General features: G+C 44.9%; 1 protein-coding gene across 1 annotated transcript; it reads right to left on the reverse strand.

Moving 5' to 3' along the window:
• Nucleotides 1–13,157: 13,157 nt before the first annotated feature.
• On the reverse strand, nucleotides 13,158–16,457 carry LOC117579990 (protein hairy). The gene is made up of 3 exons (XM_034266185.1): nucleotides 16,002–16,457; nucleotides 14,797–14,892; nucleotides 13,158–14,663 (listed from the first exon to the last, which is right to left on the reverse strand). The coding sequence occupies exons 1-3, from the start codon at nucleotides 16,116–16,118 to the stop codon at nucleotides 13,809–13,811; spliced, it is 1,068 nt and encodes a 355-aa protein (XP_034122076.1). The 5' UTR covers nucleotides 16,119–16,457; the 3' UTR covers nucleotides 13,158–13,808.
• Nucleotides 16,458–16,760: the final 303 nt, after the last annotated feature.

Here is a 16,760-nt window from a genome sequence, read left to right on the forward strand (position 1 = left end):
TTTCGATTAAAATCCTTGACGTCAGCGGCTGTGGCTGGTGGCTGGTGGCTGCTGGCTGCTTGCTGTGTGCCGGAACTGGAGGTAGAAAATCGACTGCTTACTGAGATCGTACGATGCATACAATCAGAAATCAACATGAGACTTCGACTTTGGTTGTACGAATCTACCCGCAAATGTCACGCAATCAGACGCAGAACCCACCGAACATTCACTCATGTATCTATCTAATAAGACAACGCCGAATCGAAGATCCTATCATGCGAATAAAATAAAGTAATTCCCTTTTTTTGTCTGGAGGGAATACGTGCCTGCGCCTACCCACGGTCTTGTACGATAAAAGAGGTTATTTATGGCATGTACCTTTCTCTTAAAACATAAATTACCACCGTGGTATGGTGTCGAAGGGGGGGAGAGGGCTTATCAAAAGTCTTGTGAACAGAAAAAAATCAATTGAAGATAAACATTTTCTGTTAATGGAAAGAAATTAACTTTGGCTGCTCCCAGAAACAAAAGAGCAGAGCAAAAAGATAGAGAAACAGACACAGAAGTGTTTTAAGCGAGTTCTTTCATATACCATTTTTCTTACAATTTTCATTTATAATTGCAAATTAGTTGAAAAGATAATTAATTTTGAATATTTATTTATTTTCAGGAGGAAATAAAGACGCTGTAACGTGAGTATATTCTCAAATTTTACATAACAACTTCTACTTTTACTACTTATTCCATAAATATCTCCGCTAATTACTCTGTTGATCTTTGTATATTCACGCATTGCCATTTCAATTTTCCCTTCCTTCAAATGGGTCACACAATTATATCATGATATCATTATGTTCCCATGATCAACAAAGTGCACAAACGGGCCACGACACACATCTAAAAATAGGCCAAAAGCCCATAGAAAAGTCGCCACCGAACGAACCAAAAATACCACCGCAGAGATATGGAAATTTTACAGAAATGTCATCCACTAATTACTCGTTTTGATATCTAAATCAAATGTTATCAGGTGTTAAGAGTCATAAAGCCTGTAAATAAGCTTTGTGTGAGGTGCGTGAAGTGGAGTGTCACAGCGGGGAGTGCAGCGGTGTGTCGGATTTCCAGTGGGGAGTGCCATCTAATGATAGCAAATTGGGGCCTGGTCCGTAGAAGATCTCCGTAGTTTTCCACAACAGAAAAAGAAAAAGTTCCACTCGGCGGCCACAAGGGTGTGAAGTATTTTGTGTCTGGGGCCCTTCTCACGATTCTATTGCGGATCAGACGGATTAACCCGCTTTTCGGCTACTGTCAGACAGTGGGGTGACAGAGGGGGGCATACCAAGATATCTCCTAATATAACGGGGAGGGAGGGGGTTAGCCCCCAAGGCGTCAGAGTCTGCGGTTTTGCGGCTTAACGTTTATTTTTGGCTTTCGCGCCATAGATCGATTGTGTGTGCGACGGCGATGGCGAAGGCGACGACTGGAAATTCCGTCTGCTTTATAAATAAATAAAGAGTGCCAAAAATATAACAAATAACAAAATAACAAAAGAGGTTTCAGCTCTCAAAATTGATGGCATTGCTGTTGCCATTTGGCTTTCCTGAAAGTCGCGATCAAATAACGCCAAAGCGTGCCTCCAGTCAAGTTATTTTTATTATTAATTAATACCTTTTATTTTCAAAGCCATTATATGCGCAGAAAGAGTTAGAAAACCTCCTCTACCTGTATGTATATAAAGTTGAAGTTATGCGGGGATTATGATCAGGCAACAGACTTTGATGGCAAGCGAAATTTGCATTACAAATTCGCACCCAGAAAGACAACGGAACGGCAAACGCAGACAAACCAATCGCAAAAAAGTCACCTTGCTTGGAATTTCGCTTTAAAAAAATCAAGAAATAAAAGCTTGGCACCATAACTCACAAAATAAATAAAACTGGACTTTAAATACCAAACGAAAACAATAGATTGTGAGGCTTATCCTATCTGTATCTAGTTTGGGCTAAAATATATCCTATACATCAAGATATTACCCGAAAGGGATTACATTTGAAGGATTCTTTTATGCTCTTTTGAGCAATGATTGGTTTATATAACGATCTAGCAGCTTCAATAAGAAATCTTCCGAATCTACCCTTTTGCAGTCGTTATTCAGGTTCAAGTTTACTCGAGCTCGTTATTTTGCTCTTGCGGGATATTTCTCGGATACTTTTTTATAGTAGCTATAGTTTTAGAATGATTTCTTAGTCTTTCGAATGAAATTTAGCTGACGAATGAATCGAGAGCCTTAAATGGAATGAGTGGGGCAGTGCTCCACAGAACGAATATTTCCAAAATTCGACTCCGCCGATGATCTTCCCACACAGAGCCCTACCCCTGCCGGTTGTACTGCACTGTATGTACTGTAGTTGCGTTTGCTTTATTTGTTAACTGGTCGTGTATTTATTTTTCATCCGAATTCGACAATCGGACTACCAATTCAGGTGCCAACAACAGAGCTGCGACCCAAAGAGCCACAGAGGTAGAGCTGACGCACCTGGAATTCCCCATAAATCAGTCGCAAATTACTAGAAGCAGCTTGTTTGTTTGTTTGTTTGTTTGTTTGTATTTTGTGTTTATTTTTGGAAACCGAGAATTAAACAGTAGCCCTACCATCTTCCGCAGAGGCCGAATAAAATAGCAAAAAAATAACCAACGGCGACATTATCGATAGAGGAGTGACAGCCTGAAACAACAGTGGAAGACGTAGTATGGGTATTATTTGTTGATTTATAATTGTTTGGGGGTACCATACGGTGGCATGGCATCGTATTAATTACTATTATTATGCTTAAAAATATTCATACGAAATGAAGCTTGTGTTTTTGGCCAGTTGGCTCGTTATTGTGGCGATTATGCGATTCGATTATTGAAATTATATTAAATTTAAGGAATTCTGAATAATAAATATACGATTTTATCGACTTAAGATTCCCCCCCAGGTGTGATATAAATGCTTATAAAATGTTTCTGAATCTTTTGAGGAGAGAAGAATTCCCAGAACCACACTTCCAGTCTTCTAAAATGCAAATCGAATTCCTTTTAAAACATAAATAGAAATATTCTCAATATTGTAAGCTTCTTAGAATTTATTACATGAATCTCTCCTCTTGAAACCCAACAAAACCCCCCTGGCTTTCTGGAAATCATTCCTTAATTCTGTTTGAGATCCATTCAATATCTCTAAAACCCCTTAAAATGTAAACCAAAACACAGAACACACAGAACACAGATCAGAGATACAAACAATTGTAAATAATTTGTGTTGTTTTCGCATTTCATTTTCGTTATTGACAATTTAACCAGCTAACAATGTTTTCATCAACACCATCAGCCTTACGTACGTACAATTCAAGGTCGTGCAAGGTCGTTATAATCGTGCAAACTCAATATTTGGTCGTGTCCAATGACCCATTTGATTCGATCACAGCGTTTACTGTGTGGGGGGGTGGAGATACCTCTGTTGCGTCTGGGGTTTCGGGGCGTGTGCAGACGAATCAAGCGATACAAACAAAAGCAACAAACAGCGGAGTAATTTAAAAGGCCCACGAGGCGTATGCGCAATAAAGTCAGACAAAAATGCGACCAACCCACAAGCCGCGTTCATTGTACACATAAACAGATGCAAAGCAAAAACAAATATAACAAACCACAGAGCAATTCCAGCTTACACGGGGGGCTGGTGCCTTAGATACCCTTTTAAATGCTAATCAGGAGCAAACAGACGCAAGTACATGCAAATATATGTATGTACATATGTACATATGTACATATGTGTGTGCCAAAGATGGGTCATGCCTGCTCCTGTTCTTGTGTCGTGTCTCGAGCTTCGAGTGCAGTGGCAATTGTCTTGTCTCACGCTCAGTATTTGCTTTCATCCTTCCTTCTACAGCAACAATAACTCGCGGAAATCCTTCCTTTGCTTAGCTGTCTTTGCAAACATATCAAAAATGTCGCAATACCTTCCACTGCAGCAGGGTATGTGGGGCATGTGTTTGCGCGGGGCACCATGTCTCTGGCACTCAGCCGGAACTTTCGACAACAACAATGCAATAACAAAAGCTTTGGGAATTTCTGCCTGCCTGCTATCTGGGAACGGAATGGAACTGTGCTGGGGTATGGGTCTGTGAATGGGACTGGAACCGAAACAGTGACTGTGACTGGGATCGCTGGAAGCGGATGCCATGTGGGGAGGGTGGAGAGTATAGCGTGGAGCGCGTGGGCGAGGCATGCGAGGGGTGCGGACAGATTGCAGCTTCAAACTGAAAACAGCTTTATTTAATTTTGTCATTTTATTTTCGGTAGCTTTGACGGCAGCCGAACTTGAACCATTCCAAGGCCATGCCACCCCCGAAAGCCGGAGGGAAAGAAAGAGAGGAAGAGAAAGAGACATGCATTAGAGGCGGATTATGAATCCCTTTGCAACATGTAACAAAAATTGAACAACCTTATGCAATATTTGCTGCCTCTCTGCAAGCATATCTTGTCTGAATCATTGCTGTAAGTCTGACTAAAAAGGCGCCTAAGGCAGAGACACAGACAAAGCCTTACAGTAATCCCTGACGCCTTTGACGGCTCAGCTATGTCTCGCTTAGCACCTAGACCCAGACCAGAAGCCAGAGAGCCGCGAAGGTGATCCACTGATCAGTCAGGGTGATCCGCCGTGCTAATTACTCTTAAGCCGCAGACGCAGCCGCAGCCGCAGCCGCAGCCAGAAGGGGGATTGGCACACGATCTTCTGACGCATCTTCTGCGTAGATCACTTGCATAATACATAATGCCAGAGAGCGTGTGTCGTCGCGTGATCAGCGAATAAATCTGCGGTTGTCAGGCCTGGATCTGGCGGATTCTAGTGAAATACATACTAAGTCCGAGTTATACGAAAATCCTTCACACCGTGCGCAAGTCATTAGGGATTTGCTAATGACAGCAGCCGATAGATAGATAGATAGATGGATGATTGTGTTAGGCGGTGCGACGCGTCGTCGTTTAAAAGTGTTAATCGATTTATATGGCATTCATTATCGAGCCTTACTCCACTCTGAAACTTTCCACCTTCTCCAATGGCTTTACCCCCTTTCCACCGCTCTTTATCTGCTGGCTGGCCGGCTGGGCGGCGGCGCGTGCTCCCTTCAGTCTGATGATCGGCAGAGATTGCATGGAACAATTTATGCCCCCATCCTGAGCAGAGGAGAGAGACTCGAAACGAAACAAGCAGCGTCATAGCAGTAGATATACTTGTTTTTTTTTGTGTGCCGTGTGTTAGTTGCTAATTTTTCGTGCTAATAAGCATTTAGAGACATCGTTAGTTAGTACGTGGCACCTCTGGCATTCGGCGAGTGGGTCATTTCCGGCGCAGGCATTGATATTTGATTGATTACCACCAACCAGCCCTCTCCCCAAAAACACACACTGCTCCCCCCACACACACAGACAGGCAGACAGGCAGACAGACAGAAAGGCAGGCAGGCAGAGAGTCACATTTGGGGTTCAAGTTATTCGCATTTGATATGCACATTACGGCAACTTCGGACCGCCAAAGGCCACGGAAGGTTAATATCGGGTATTTCCCCAATTATTCCACAAGTGTTTGTCGCCGCCGCTCTCTGTCGCTGTCGCTGTCGCTGTCTGTTGCCAATTAATCTTTGGCTACAGAAATAACGCCAGCACTCAAACGGCGGGCAGGGCAGTGTCTCTGGCAATGTCATTGGGTTCAATATATGTGTACAGATTACACCGATAGAGAGCGGTTACATTTCCATATCATGGGTAAGTCCAAGAACTGGGCGAATATTACCCAGCCCCAGATCATAAAGCCGCCGAATTTCATCATTTTGTGAGTCACTCGATGAGCGTCGGTCTATCTTAAAGATAGAAGAGAGGAAGCTGGCAGCATGGATAAATTGTTTTAGTTTTGGATGATTTCATGTTATTGCAGAAAAACAGAAGACTCTTATCAAAGGAGAATGTATGATCCTCTATCTGTGCATACATTTGGGTACTTTACCCAATACATATCTCAAGTGTGTGCTAAAAACATGACTATATTGATTTATTTTAACTTGCTTTCATGTGTCAGAGATACAGAGATATCAAAAATACTTTCCGGCCGGGAATTCCATTACTCATCCATCAGTGATTGAGTGAGTGCACGTGTCCTCAATTATCACAGACCTGAGACCCCCCATAATCATCTAGAGGCCTCGTAAAGCTCGGAAATACCTGAATTCGGAGTCCAAGTGACCCCTGAAATCCATAAGCAGTATAAGTAGGCATAAACCATAAACCATTAAAGGCTTTGATAGCCAGTTACTTAGTGGATTTCAAAGTGGCTGAAACTCTCTTGCACCAAAACGGCTATTGATTGCAGAAATGTGCACAGGCCACGTGCTGTGGTTATGCAATGTACAATGAAGATGCTCACAGGGAGACTGGAAGACTGGAAGACAGGCGCCGAAAACTGTGGAGGTAAAGAATTTATATGAACAGGCGGAAAAAATATAAATAAAGGTAAAGGTTCTACCAGGAGCTAATGATGTTTTGGGTATGGAAATAAAACCAAAAACAGTTACATATGTAAGGCTTTTTAGCTGATTTTTAATGTTTAAAATAACTCAGAAATGTTGGAGTATAGCTAAAAATATGCAAAACTAAAGCATTAGTTGATTTTCTACTAAAAAAAACTTAACGAATATTGAGAATTTGGTTTTATCTACTACAAAATCTACCCAGACCTTTGGGAGATCCATTTTTAAGCCAAGTAAAACTAAAGTAAGAGATCTCTTTCTCTAGAAAGACAATCTAATGGCAAATGTACTCTCCCAAAACAGAGTGCACTTGCAAAATACAATGTAAGCGTAATCTGATGTTTGAAGGAATGCCTCACGTGGTGCCATATTTCCCGAAATCCCAAGATTATAATGCTTTGGACTTAGGTGTTAGAGCTCTGGGTAAACTTTCGCACGCTCCACAAATGGCCACCAAACAACAGTTCCCGGAAAAATGACGAAAGCCATGCGAAACCCATTGAAATGTTGGCGCCGCACACGGCACAGCCCGGCACGGCACCGGACCAGGCCCTCCACTTAGCCCGTCTGATTAGCAGGGCAATCGATCCATCCCTCTATTGGGAGAGAGAGTGAGAGCGGGCATGAGGGGGCGGGAGTGGACTGCCAAAACAACTTCCATGACTGACTGCCTCGCCCCTAAAAAACTAACACAAAACTGTTGATCCATTAACACGTTTTTCTCTGATCCAAAGGAGGCGTGCGCACACTACCCATAGATGGGGGAGGCTGGTGGGGCAAGGCGGGGTGGCAACAGCAGTGGCAGTGGCAGTGACAGCCTGTTAAGCAAACACAGCCGCCACAGCGCACGCTGCAGTGGAATATTCCCACAGTTGCGTCAATGCCGGAGATCAAAAAAATACAAAATAAAAGCCGCGCAAATAAATCACAACAACCAAAAGCCAATATAATAACAGAAAAAGTAACAAAATTAAGGGTGGAGAAGAGGCTTTTGATACCCTTTTGAGATGTCAGTGGGCAGATATTATGGGAAAGTAAAGAACGAATCGATCGATGTAGGAGCAATTCCGAGCTTCTTTCTTGATTTCTTTGGACACTCGGAGTGCCAGAGAAACGTTCGTTATTGCTGCTCAAGAATATGCTTTAGGAGTTCTACCCTCCTCCCTTTCTGCATGACTAACGTTGAATACAAATCATAAAACTCCGTTCTGTAAGGGTATAGAAATGTGCCAAGTCAACAGAGCGACGAAAAAGAAAAAAAAAAAACGGGATAACAGCCATGGCAAATGGTAAACGACTGCCCTGCCCCTGTCCAAGCAAAACCCCACACTCAGAGCCGCCCAAACTCTGATGATGAGTGTTAATTTCCAGAGCGGAGTGGCAGGCAGGGAGTAGGAATTGGGAGTGGGCGTGAGTGGTGGTTGGGCCACTGCCACTGGGCCTCTGTGCCTCTGTGCCTCTGTGCTGACGTCCCCAAAAACTGCGATGCGATGACTTTACCCTGGTGCTAATCGGCTGAATCAACAGCATGTTGACACATCTCATTGACATGGCTCAAATCGTTCATGTAAACCATGAAAATTTTCCACTTGCAAATGCCAGGTCAGACCCCCCGAAACCCAGATGGAGGGGGGAAAGTGGGTTCAGCTTCTGTGTCTGCCGTCCAATGGCATTTTCCTTTGGCACGCGCTTTTGTTCGAAATGTCACTCGGCATAGTCCCATGGCTCGAGGCCCCTAAACGGGCGATAAGATTGAAGGGGCTTCTGGTTGTCGGTGTATTGAAACGCCGCTTCAGGTAATCACTTGCTGGGGGCTTAGACACCTGTTTGAAGTTGCCAACGCCAATAGCTCATAAGTAGAGCGATTTGCCGAATCGAGAGATATTTACAAGGGAATGAACTTGGCACACTTTTTGCCAGTGTTTTAAAGGAAGAGTTAGAGGAGGTGCGGAGGTTTGAATGATCAAAAATAAGCCTATAGAATCCCTTATTGAATTCGAATCAGATCGGAATGGTAACGGTTATGGAACCCACCACATGCCCAATAACTGCGCCATTTCCAAATCCATTTCATTGAAAGAAAGAATCGAAATTGCGTGACAGAAAACGTGATTCGAGTGGGTTGCCATTTGCGGGATTTTTTTTTTTGCAGCTTTATTTACGAGTGTTTGTTGTTGTTTCGTGTTTCTTGTATTTCATTCCTCTTTGTTGTTGTTGTTTTTGCTGCAGTATTTGGTTTTTTTTTGTTTTTTCAATTCCTTTTTTGTTGTTGTTGCATTTGGTACGAGAATTTTGCCTTCTTTTTCTTTCAATTCTGTTTTGTTGTACGAGTATTCTTGTTTCTTGGTTTCCCAAAATAAACAGCTATATTTATTTGAGTGAAATATTTTGCCTGCCTCTGCAGTTTCCTATGCACGCGGTTGGAGGAGGTGGATGTCGGGCGAGGGACCGCCTGTAAGTGGATGCGGCCATCGAACAGAAGCCAACGACAACAACAAAAGAACACAAAAATCCAATTGCAAATGAATGTGGAATAGCGGAATACCGTTGAACATTTAAATGTATGGGCATGGTCCCAGAGATTCCAATGGAAGGCACAAGGCTCGTTCCAGCGAGTGGATCGAGAGAGTTCGAATAACGTCGTACGATCAGGTTGCTCGATGGAAATTCTTTTTGCAGTCAGCGGCGGCCTGCTCCCCGTTTCCGTCGGTCACGTGCCGCTCAAGGTGATAAGGTGGCCGGCGGTGGCAGGCGGCGCAAAGCAGCGCAGTGTGGCGTAAGTTTCAAGTAAACAAGAGCCCGTTCGATTCCGTTCCCCTATCAGGCGGTAGTTTAAAGCACTCGTACTGTGTAAATATGTGCCGCTGGAGTGTTGTTTTCTGTCTTTGAGTACCGCTAATGGCGCAGTCCGCGCCGAGTGCCGTACCGTGACGTGTCGTGTAAACTGTAAACTGTAAACTGGGTGAATAAAATGGCTTAGGTTAGTTAGCCGCCCCCCACCCGCCACATCATTGCTGAGAACTGACCTTGGTCAGTGGGGGGAACGGGAGCTACGGCTGGAGGGCCACTTGAACTACCGCCAGAAAGTTGAATGTCAAAGCCAGCCGACTGTTCGTACGTTCTGTTGTCTATGCGCGGCACGTCTCTAAGCCAAAAGCCGAGACGAGAACTGCAAAAAACAGCAACAAACATACAAACGACCTTGCCGCCGTCTGTGTGGCTGTCTGTCACTGTGTTTAGGCCCAAATTCGAAACTAGAATCAACTGGTGGCAGGCTGGCTGACTGCTGGCTGGGTATGTCTGTTGTTCGGTGTTCGTCCTTGAACCCCCCAACAAATAGTTCACTGGCACCTAACATTTCCGAGAGATCTGCTTGTCGCACTCATTTCATATTCGAAATACGGCGCTGCCTCTAATCAAAAGTCACAAAACAAGTTCAATGGCTTCCAAAAAAAAAACAAAAGCTCCAAAAAAAACCCAAACAAAGCGTACTACTGCTCGTATGCGATGCGAGTGTCAAGAGCAGTCAATACAAACCATTTCGATTTATTTTTGGTGGGTATACCCTAACAGATGACATAGGGGTATTCAAAGTTTGAAGAGATGTTTGAAAGATTTTAAATAAAATATGTTTTGTATTTTAATTTACACCTTTTCAGGCCTTTACTCTATTTTTAGAGTATTTCCCGCATCGAGTCTCTTGAAGTTCGAGTTATTATTTCGAGTTATAGAGTCATTAAACTTGGCTCGCATTTGACATTGCCAATTGGAAGTGGAAGTGAATAGAGCCACGCCACTCGAACTGCGAACACTCTGCTTTGATCTGTGTTTTGTTATTTATATATTTATCAGCATTAGACGCGTCTCGAAATTCGCATTTATATCTTGGGCCAGGCCTGCAGTTCATTCAACTTGTTTATGCGTACGAAATATGTCCAGTCCCCAAAATATCCAGCTGCGGCACTCGCTGTTTTTGGGGCCTTATCTGGCGGGTGCGGGTTGCGCAATTCGTTGAAATTAGTTTGGGTCTACAATTTCCATGAATGAAGTGCTGCTGCATGCCGCAAATCATTCCATGGAATGCCACACGAGCCGCCACATAAACACACAGGCAAATGGCCAACAAAAACAAAAGTTCTTTCTGCGGGAGAGCGAAACGTGACAACAGTCGCAGCAGCAGCAGCAGCGGCAGCAGCGGCAGCAGCGGCAGCAGCAGCAGCATTCCAATTGCCATTGGCTGCCACGCAGTCGCACACTCGCCGTAGCGTCGCGTCGCCTCAAACGACTTGACCACGTACCAGAACCGAGAACCACGAACCGTCGCGCCATCTCCCAAGGGGGACCCTGAGGCCGAGAGTCTTGTGTGACACCAAGCACAGCCCTGATTTTCTTTAATTTCATTTTCATTTGTGTGCACTGGAACTGTAACGAATTCATTTCGGTGGCACGCAAATCGAAGGATTGCCAAAGCGGAACCAAAGACCAGAAACCAGAAACCAGAACCAGACGACATGCTGCTCGACCCAATCGGCGGAGGTATGCGAGATATGCAAATCGCAATTTGCACAGGAGCTCGCAATGGAGGCGGCGTGTTTTTTGGATATAAAAGTACCGAATATAATGGAATATGCAATATGAATTTTCCCTCGATCTAAAGGCAGGAAAAGTGCACTTGGGTGCTGCCCAACGCAAGTTCTATGAACAATGGCTATCAAATCTTGTAAAATTATAAATTTCCAATGAACATTTATGGGAAAGTACAAGCTACAGGATGGTTGCCTTTAATGGTTGCTCTATTCCTCATATTCTGTAGTTAAAAATTCAACCAAATGATTTCTCACATGTTAAAACCCTATAAACAACACCTTTCATTCCATTCTGAATGTAGAAAATGCAAATGATTGCATAAATACAAGTAAGGCTGTGTGGCTGATGTAAGCGAATCAAGTCCGTTGCTTGTTTGTTTGAGTGAAAACTATTTGTACGCCTCTGAACCAACGGATTTTAATCAAGTTTGGGAAGTCATCGCTTAGTTAGTCATGTGAATGGGAATCGGAAATGTCTCCAAGAGCGACCATCCGGGGGCTGCCTTTTTTCGCACTGTGCTCTGCCTTGGATTTCTGTAGAATTTCGTATGAAAAAATAACAAATCCCATTGAAATGACTCAATGGATGGTTAGGGGCTTGTGTTTTTTAGTGGGATTAAGGGTATTTTGTTTTATCAGCATGTTAGCAGACATGCTAAAATCAAAGTTCCCGACCACGGCTAAGTCTTCTGAACAAATGGTTGGATAAGTGGAGAGCGGCTGCGGCTCTGATGAATCATTCGTGAGCCAAAACTGTGGACACGCTTTTCAGTGAGTAATGAAATGCATTTGCCTGACTTAATCAATGCAGCAACAGCTGTAAATAGTCGTTCCTCAGGAGATATCTCCTATACATAATGTATTTTAGATTAAGCGAGCAGCTTCTGCTCGCAGTCAGTCCCCACATGATTTACACTTTTCATTCTGTGCACTTGATTCACCCTAAATGGGATAATAATATTATTTGTTTTCCACAGAAAAAAAAGTGGGGGATTCTTTATCGTTTCGTAGGTCGGCTCTCAGATTATCAGCATGATGCGGTTTTTTTTCGCAGACTTGGCGGAAACTTTTGTCACGAGGAATGACGCCTAACAGTGCCTTGGATACAGCTAAAAGACACTCCCCCACATTGATAACAGATATCCATCATGTGGGAAGACAGTGGAGGCAGTGGCTGTGCCTCTATCCGCTGACTGATGAAAGTCACAATATTTTTCGGCACTCTCTCTGTTGCGCATTTATTGGGTTATTTTGTACCCCAAACGGGGGGATATTTATGCTGACTCTGTGTGGAATTTGCCCATTTTGCAAATGACAGAGGATATTCTGTCTCCAATTTCAAAATATTTTCGCTGCACTACGAGGTATTTTTCTTTGTCTTTTATTGTTTTGATTTAATATAATTTTGCAACCAAAATCTTACCGATCGCATTGCAAAATATTTTGAAATAGTATAGAAAACAAAGACGTGGAATCACACTTAAAACGGCTGTTGTTCCAGAAATCCCCCGCTTATCGGTCGGTCGGAACATTCCATTCCGGATGTGTATGCTTACATCCGTTCCGTTCCGTTCCGCTTCGGTCTGCCCTTCAACTCTAAGCTGTTGCTGATTGCAATAGAAACATGTGGAACGGAGCTAGCCCCTCGCTGGGTGGGGAGTGTTTCATTATCGTCTGTAGTAGGAGTCACGGGTACCGGACTCAGTCACGGGAATACAATCAGGAATTTCACCATCCGTGCCGGGACCATTGACACAATGTAAATAACAGCAAAAAATGCAATGGCAGTGCCAATTCCTTGCCCCTCCAAATAATAAATTCTCGTTTGTTAATTTTTTTTAGTAAAATTTCCATTTTTTATTCTTTTTTAGTTTTTTATGTTTATTTTTCTTTCTTTTGATTGATCTTTTTGTGGGTTTTTTCTTGGATCAAAATTCTTTTGTGTTTTGTTTTGTTTTCTTAGAATCTGTTCATTATGGTCTCTATATCACGTGGCCTTACAATTAGTATACTTTTTTCTTTCTCAAGGGAACTTACAGATCTATGGTACAAAAGAACTATAACTAAATGGGATATACTCGTATATGATGTATATAATCTATATATATATATTTTATATGTTTTTGTGTGTGTTGTTTGTGTGTTTTGTTTTTCTCTTTTTGTGGCGTGTGTGGAAGACTTTTTCTGATTTGCTGTTACAAAACGAGAAACCATCGTAATACATGGATGATGGATGGATCCAATAAGTGATATATGAATTATGATATGATTTGAGGCAATGTCAACACCCAAGTGAGGTAGTGTCTGGCGACCTATAGAATACCGTGTAATAATAATAAATAATTTATAACAATGGGCGGTGCATGTATGGAGGCGGACGTGTATGGATCCCCCAAAGCTCTCGCTTTTTTCAACGAGAGAAGGAGGGAACCGACGACCCCTTTTGGATGGGGGGATGATGATGATAAGGATCCTGCATGTTCGGTGGCACTTCTTGGGCAACATTTGCGTAATCCTGGCGAATGATGTGAAATGTCCTTTTGCGCATGCCACAACGCCTGCGCATGTGTGTGTGTGTGTGTGTGTGTGTGTGAGGGTGTGTTTTATGCAACGCCCATCAGTCTTTAAGCGTAGTGGAGATTCAGGGGGCGGGGCAGGGGGATATATGGACAATCTACCATGGCCTCCAGGGCTGCTCCTCCTCCTTGATCTGCTGCTGCTTCTTAATCACCAACGACAGCGGCTGGGGCTCTGAGGCGCAACGGATCACCGATGGCTTCATGTCCATCGCCTCGTACACCGAGTTGGCAGGACTGGGCGGTGCATAGTGGTGTGGGTGGTGCAGCAGATGGTGGCTGCTGTTGCTGCTGCAGCTGCTGCTGCTGCCGGGCGCCGACTCGTATCCGGCGGAGGAGTGCGAGCTGGCGGATCCCGTGCTGGCCGTTCGCTGTGGAATCGACACGAGCATGGGCTGTTGCTGGACGGCGGCTGCTGCTGCTGCTGCCGCCGCGGCGGCTGCTGCCAGTTGCTGTTGGTGCTGCTGCTGCTGGGACAGGCTCTGGGGCAGGACGAGGGCAATGCTGCCGTTGGGTAGCTTGGTGGGGATCACCTGCATGCCATTGGGCAAAAAGTATCCATTGGCCGTCTGCTGGATTTGTCCGAACAGATGCTGCTGGGGGTCCTGTTCGGGTGAGCTGGGCGGTGAGGGCAGCATCTGGGCGTGCACGGACTGCTGCTGCTGTTGTTGCTGTTGTTGCTGTTGCTGCTGTCGCTGCTGCTGGTGCAGCTCCGTCTTGACGCCGTTGATGCAGTTGCTCAGGTGCTGCAGCAGGCGACGCCTTTGGGCGGGCTCAATGCCAGGGAAGCGGCTCACCTCGTTCACGCAGTCCGCAAATCCGGCCTTGAATTTGTTGATGATCTTGGGATCGGCGGCCTGTTGCATGGCTGCCTGCTGCCGCTGCAGCTCCTGCAGATGTTTCACTGTCTTCTCCAGGATATCGGCCTTTTCCAATTTGGAATGACGAGCAGGCTAAAAGTAAAGAGAAAAAATATTGATAAATTAATAAATGTTTGCCATTACACATATAAATTTCTCTTAATATTTTTGAGGTATTTATTTTTTTAAAATGATTTTTCTATCTTTTTTGTTGTCTGATACTTACATCTTTTTTGGTGGCATCCAGAATGAGTGTCTTTAGCTCGTTGAGGCAATTGTTGATGCGTGCCCGTCGGCGTTTCTCCATAATGGGCTTGTTCGACTGCAAAGATCAAGAAATAAAGAAAAGGGCCAAGATTAGTCACGGTTTTAACCATAAGAAGTATCTCGTTTGACCTCATGCAGCGCCTAGCGCCCCAAAAATAGGAGGAAGCGAGAAGCTGCATGGGTCTCCTTCAATTTGAGAAGAAAGAGAGGGAGAGGAAGGGGGATGGCATTTCTAGAGGAGGAGACGACGCTGATGGGGTTGACTGGCTGGCGGCCAAATTTAGTCGCACGGCGCGTGCTCTATTTATAGTGGGGCTCATGCACGTCGCGGCATTGATAAAAATAGTGTTTGGCGGTTATAAATTACAGCCGCAACGAGCCGGCCAATACTATTAATAGAGAGCCCCACCAGCCATTCCACACCGCCCGTTCAGGTACAGAGTAGAGTGGTGGCTGGCAGGCGCAACAACAAGGTCATTGCGGGAAATTCGAAGAGGCAAAGGTAAAAACAAAAGCTGTTTTTGGTGTGGCCAAATTTGGCCAAGACTGGGGACGCCCGCGTTCCCAGCGGCAACGGATGAAGTCAGCAGCCAAAAACGGAGGCTCTGCCCCCACACACATAGGCGCAGAAACAGAAACGGCAAACAGCAAGCAGCAAGCAGAAAACAGCAAACACGGGGCGGCTGATGACCGACAATTGCAGCAACCACGCGACGCACGCGCTCTTTTTTTGGGGTGCCGAGTGGGCAGGCAACCAACAGCCAATTTTGGGTGGCACTCATGAATGAGTGAGTGAGTGTGCGGCTCCGGCATGAATGGGGAATGGGCATGGGAATGGGAATGGTTGTGGTTATGGTTGGAGCTCTGCCACTGAACGTAAATGCCACCAACGCGCGTGTGCCCGCAAGACAGATTCGCTACGCTTTTTGTGTGTTGGCTGCTGCTGTTGCTGCTTATGGCCGGATTGGGTCTGTTTCTGGCCATGTGGGAGACTCGGCCAAAAAGGAAATGCATTTGGGCAGCCGCCGCCGGATGGTGGGCGAGCGAGCGAGTGGCTCTCCCAATTAAGAGAATTCTCCAAATATAATCCACATTTTTTGCGCCTCCTCCTCAAAGAACTTCTTCAGGGGGATTTTTGGTTTGTTTCATTTTGTAGACACTTACCCGACGATCACTTTTGAGTGGCGTCTCCTTGTGCTGCTGTTGCTGTGACTGTGATGGCACCACAGCGGTGCCCATTACATTGGCTGTCATGTTGGCTGCAGTTACGCCGGTAACCATTTCGGTTAGATACTTTTTATTGAGTTTGAGGCACAGTTTGGATTCTTTTATTTGTTTGTCTTTCACTTTTGGCAGATCACAAATCTGCTCAAATTGTTGTTTGCTTTTTGTTGGTTTGGCAGTTTTCAAGTTCACTGTTTTTGTCTCACTTTTCACGTAAAAACGCTTTAGCTCTCGGATACTATTTGTGTTGTGTGTTGTTGGATATATTTTGGTATTCCGTGTTCTACTGCGACCGTGTGTTCCGCGCGGTACGAGTGACGGTTGGCGAATGAGTTCCAGGTTCTGAGTGCAGGCCGATTAAAAGACCAACAACAGACGATCGCTTCGGATCGTTCGTGCTTCGTGCCACAGAGAGAGTGAGCGTGTGTGTGTGTGTTCGGGTTCGGGTTCGAGACACAGAGAGAAAGAGAGAGAAGGTGAGAGCGAGAGCTGCGCGCGTTTGTGTTCGTGTCTGGGTTCGGGGGACTACCTTATCGCCTGGGCTTATGGCAGACGAATGACGATTGATCGACAGGTTCGTTGGCTAAATCGCCGCGACGAGACGCGAGCGCAAAAGCCACACGACCAGCGCGCACACACACACACACACACACAGTCTCACCTGCGCCTGCGTCGGGTAGGTAGCAACTGCCGTCGCCT

Source organism: Drosophila guanche, unplaced genomic scaffold, assembly GCF_900245975.1.
Source record: "Drosophila guanche unplaced genomic scaffold, DGUA_6, whole genome shotgun sequence".
In the NCBI taxonomy this organism is placed as follows: domain Eukaryota; kingdom Metazoa; phylum Arthropoda; class Insecta; order Diptera; family Drosophilidae; genus Drosophila; species Drosophila guanche.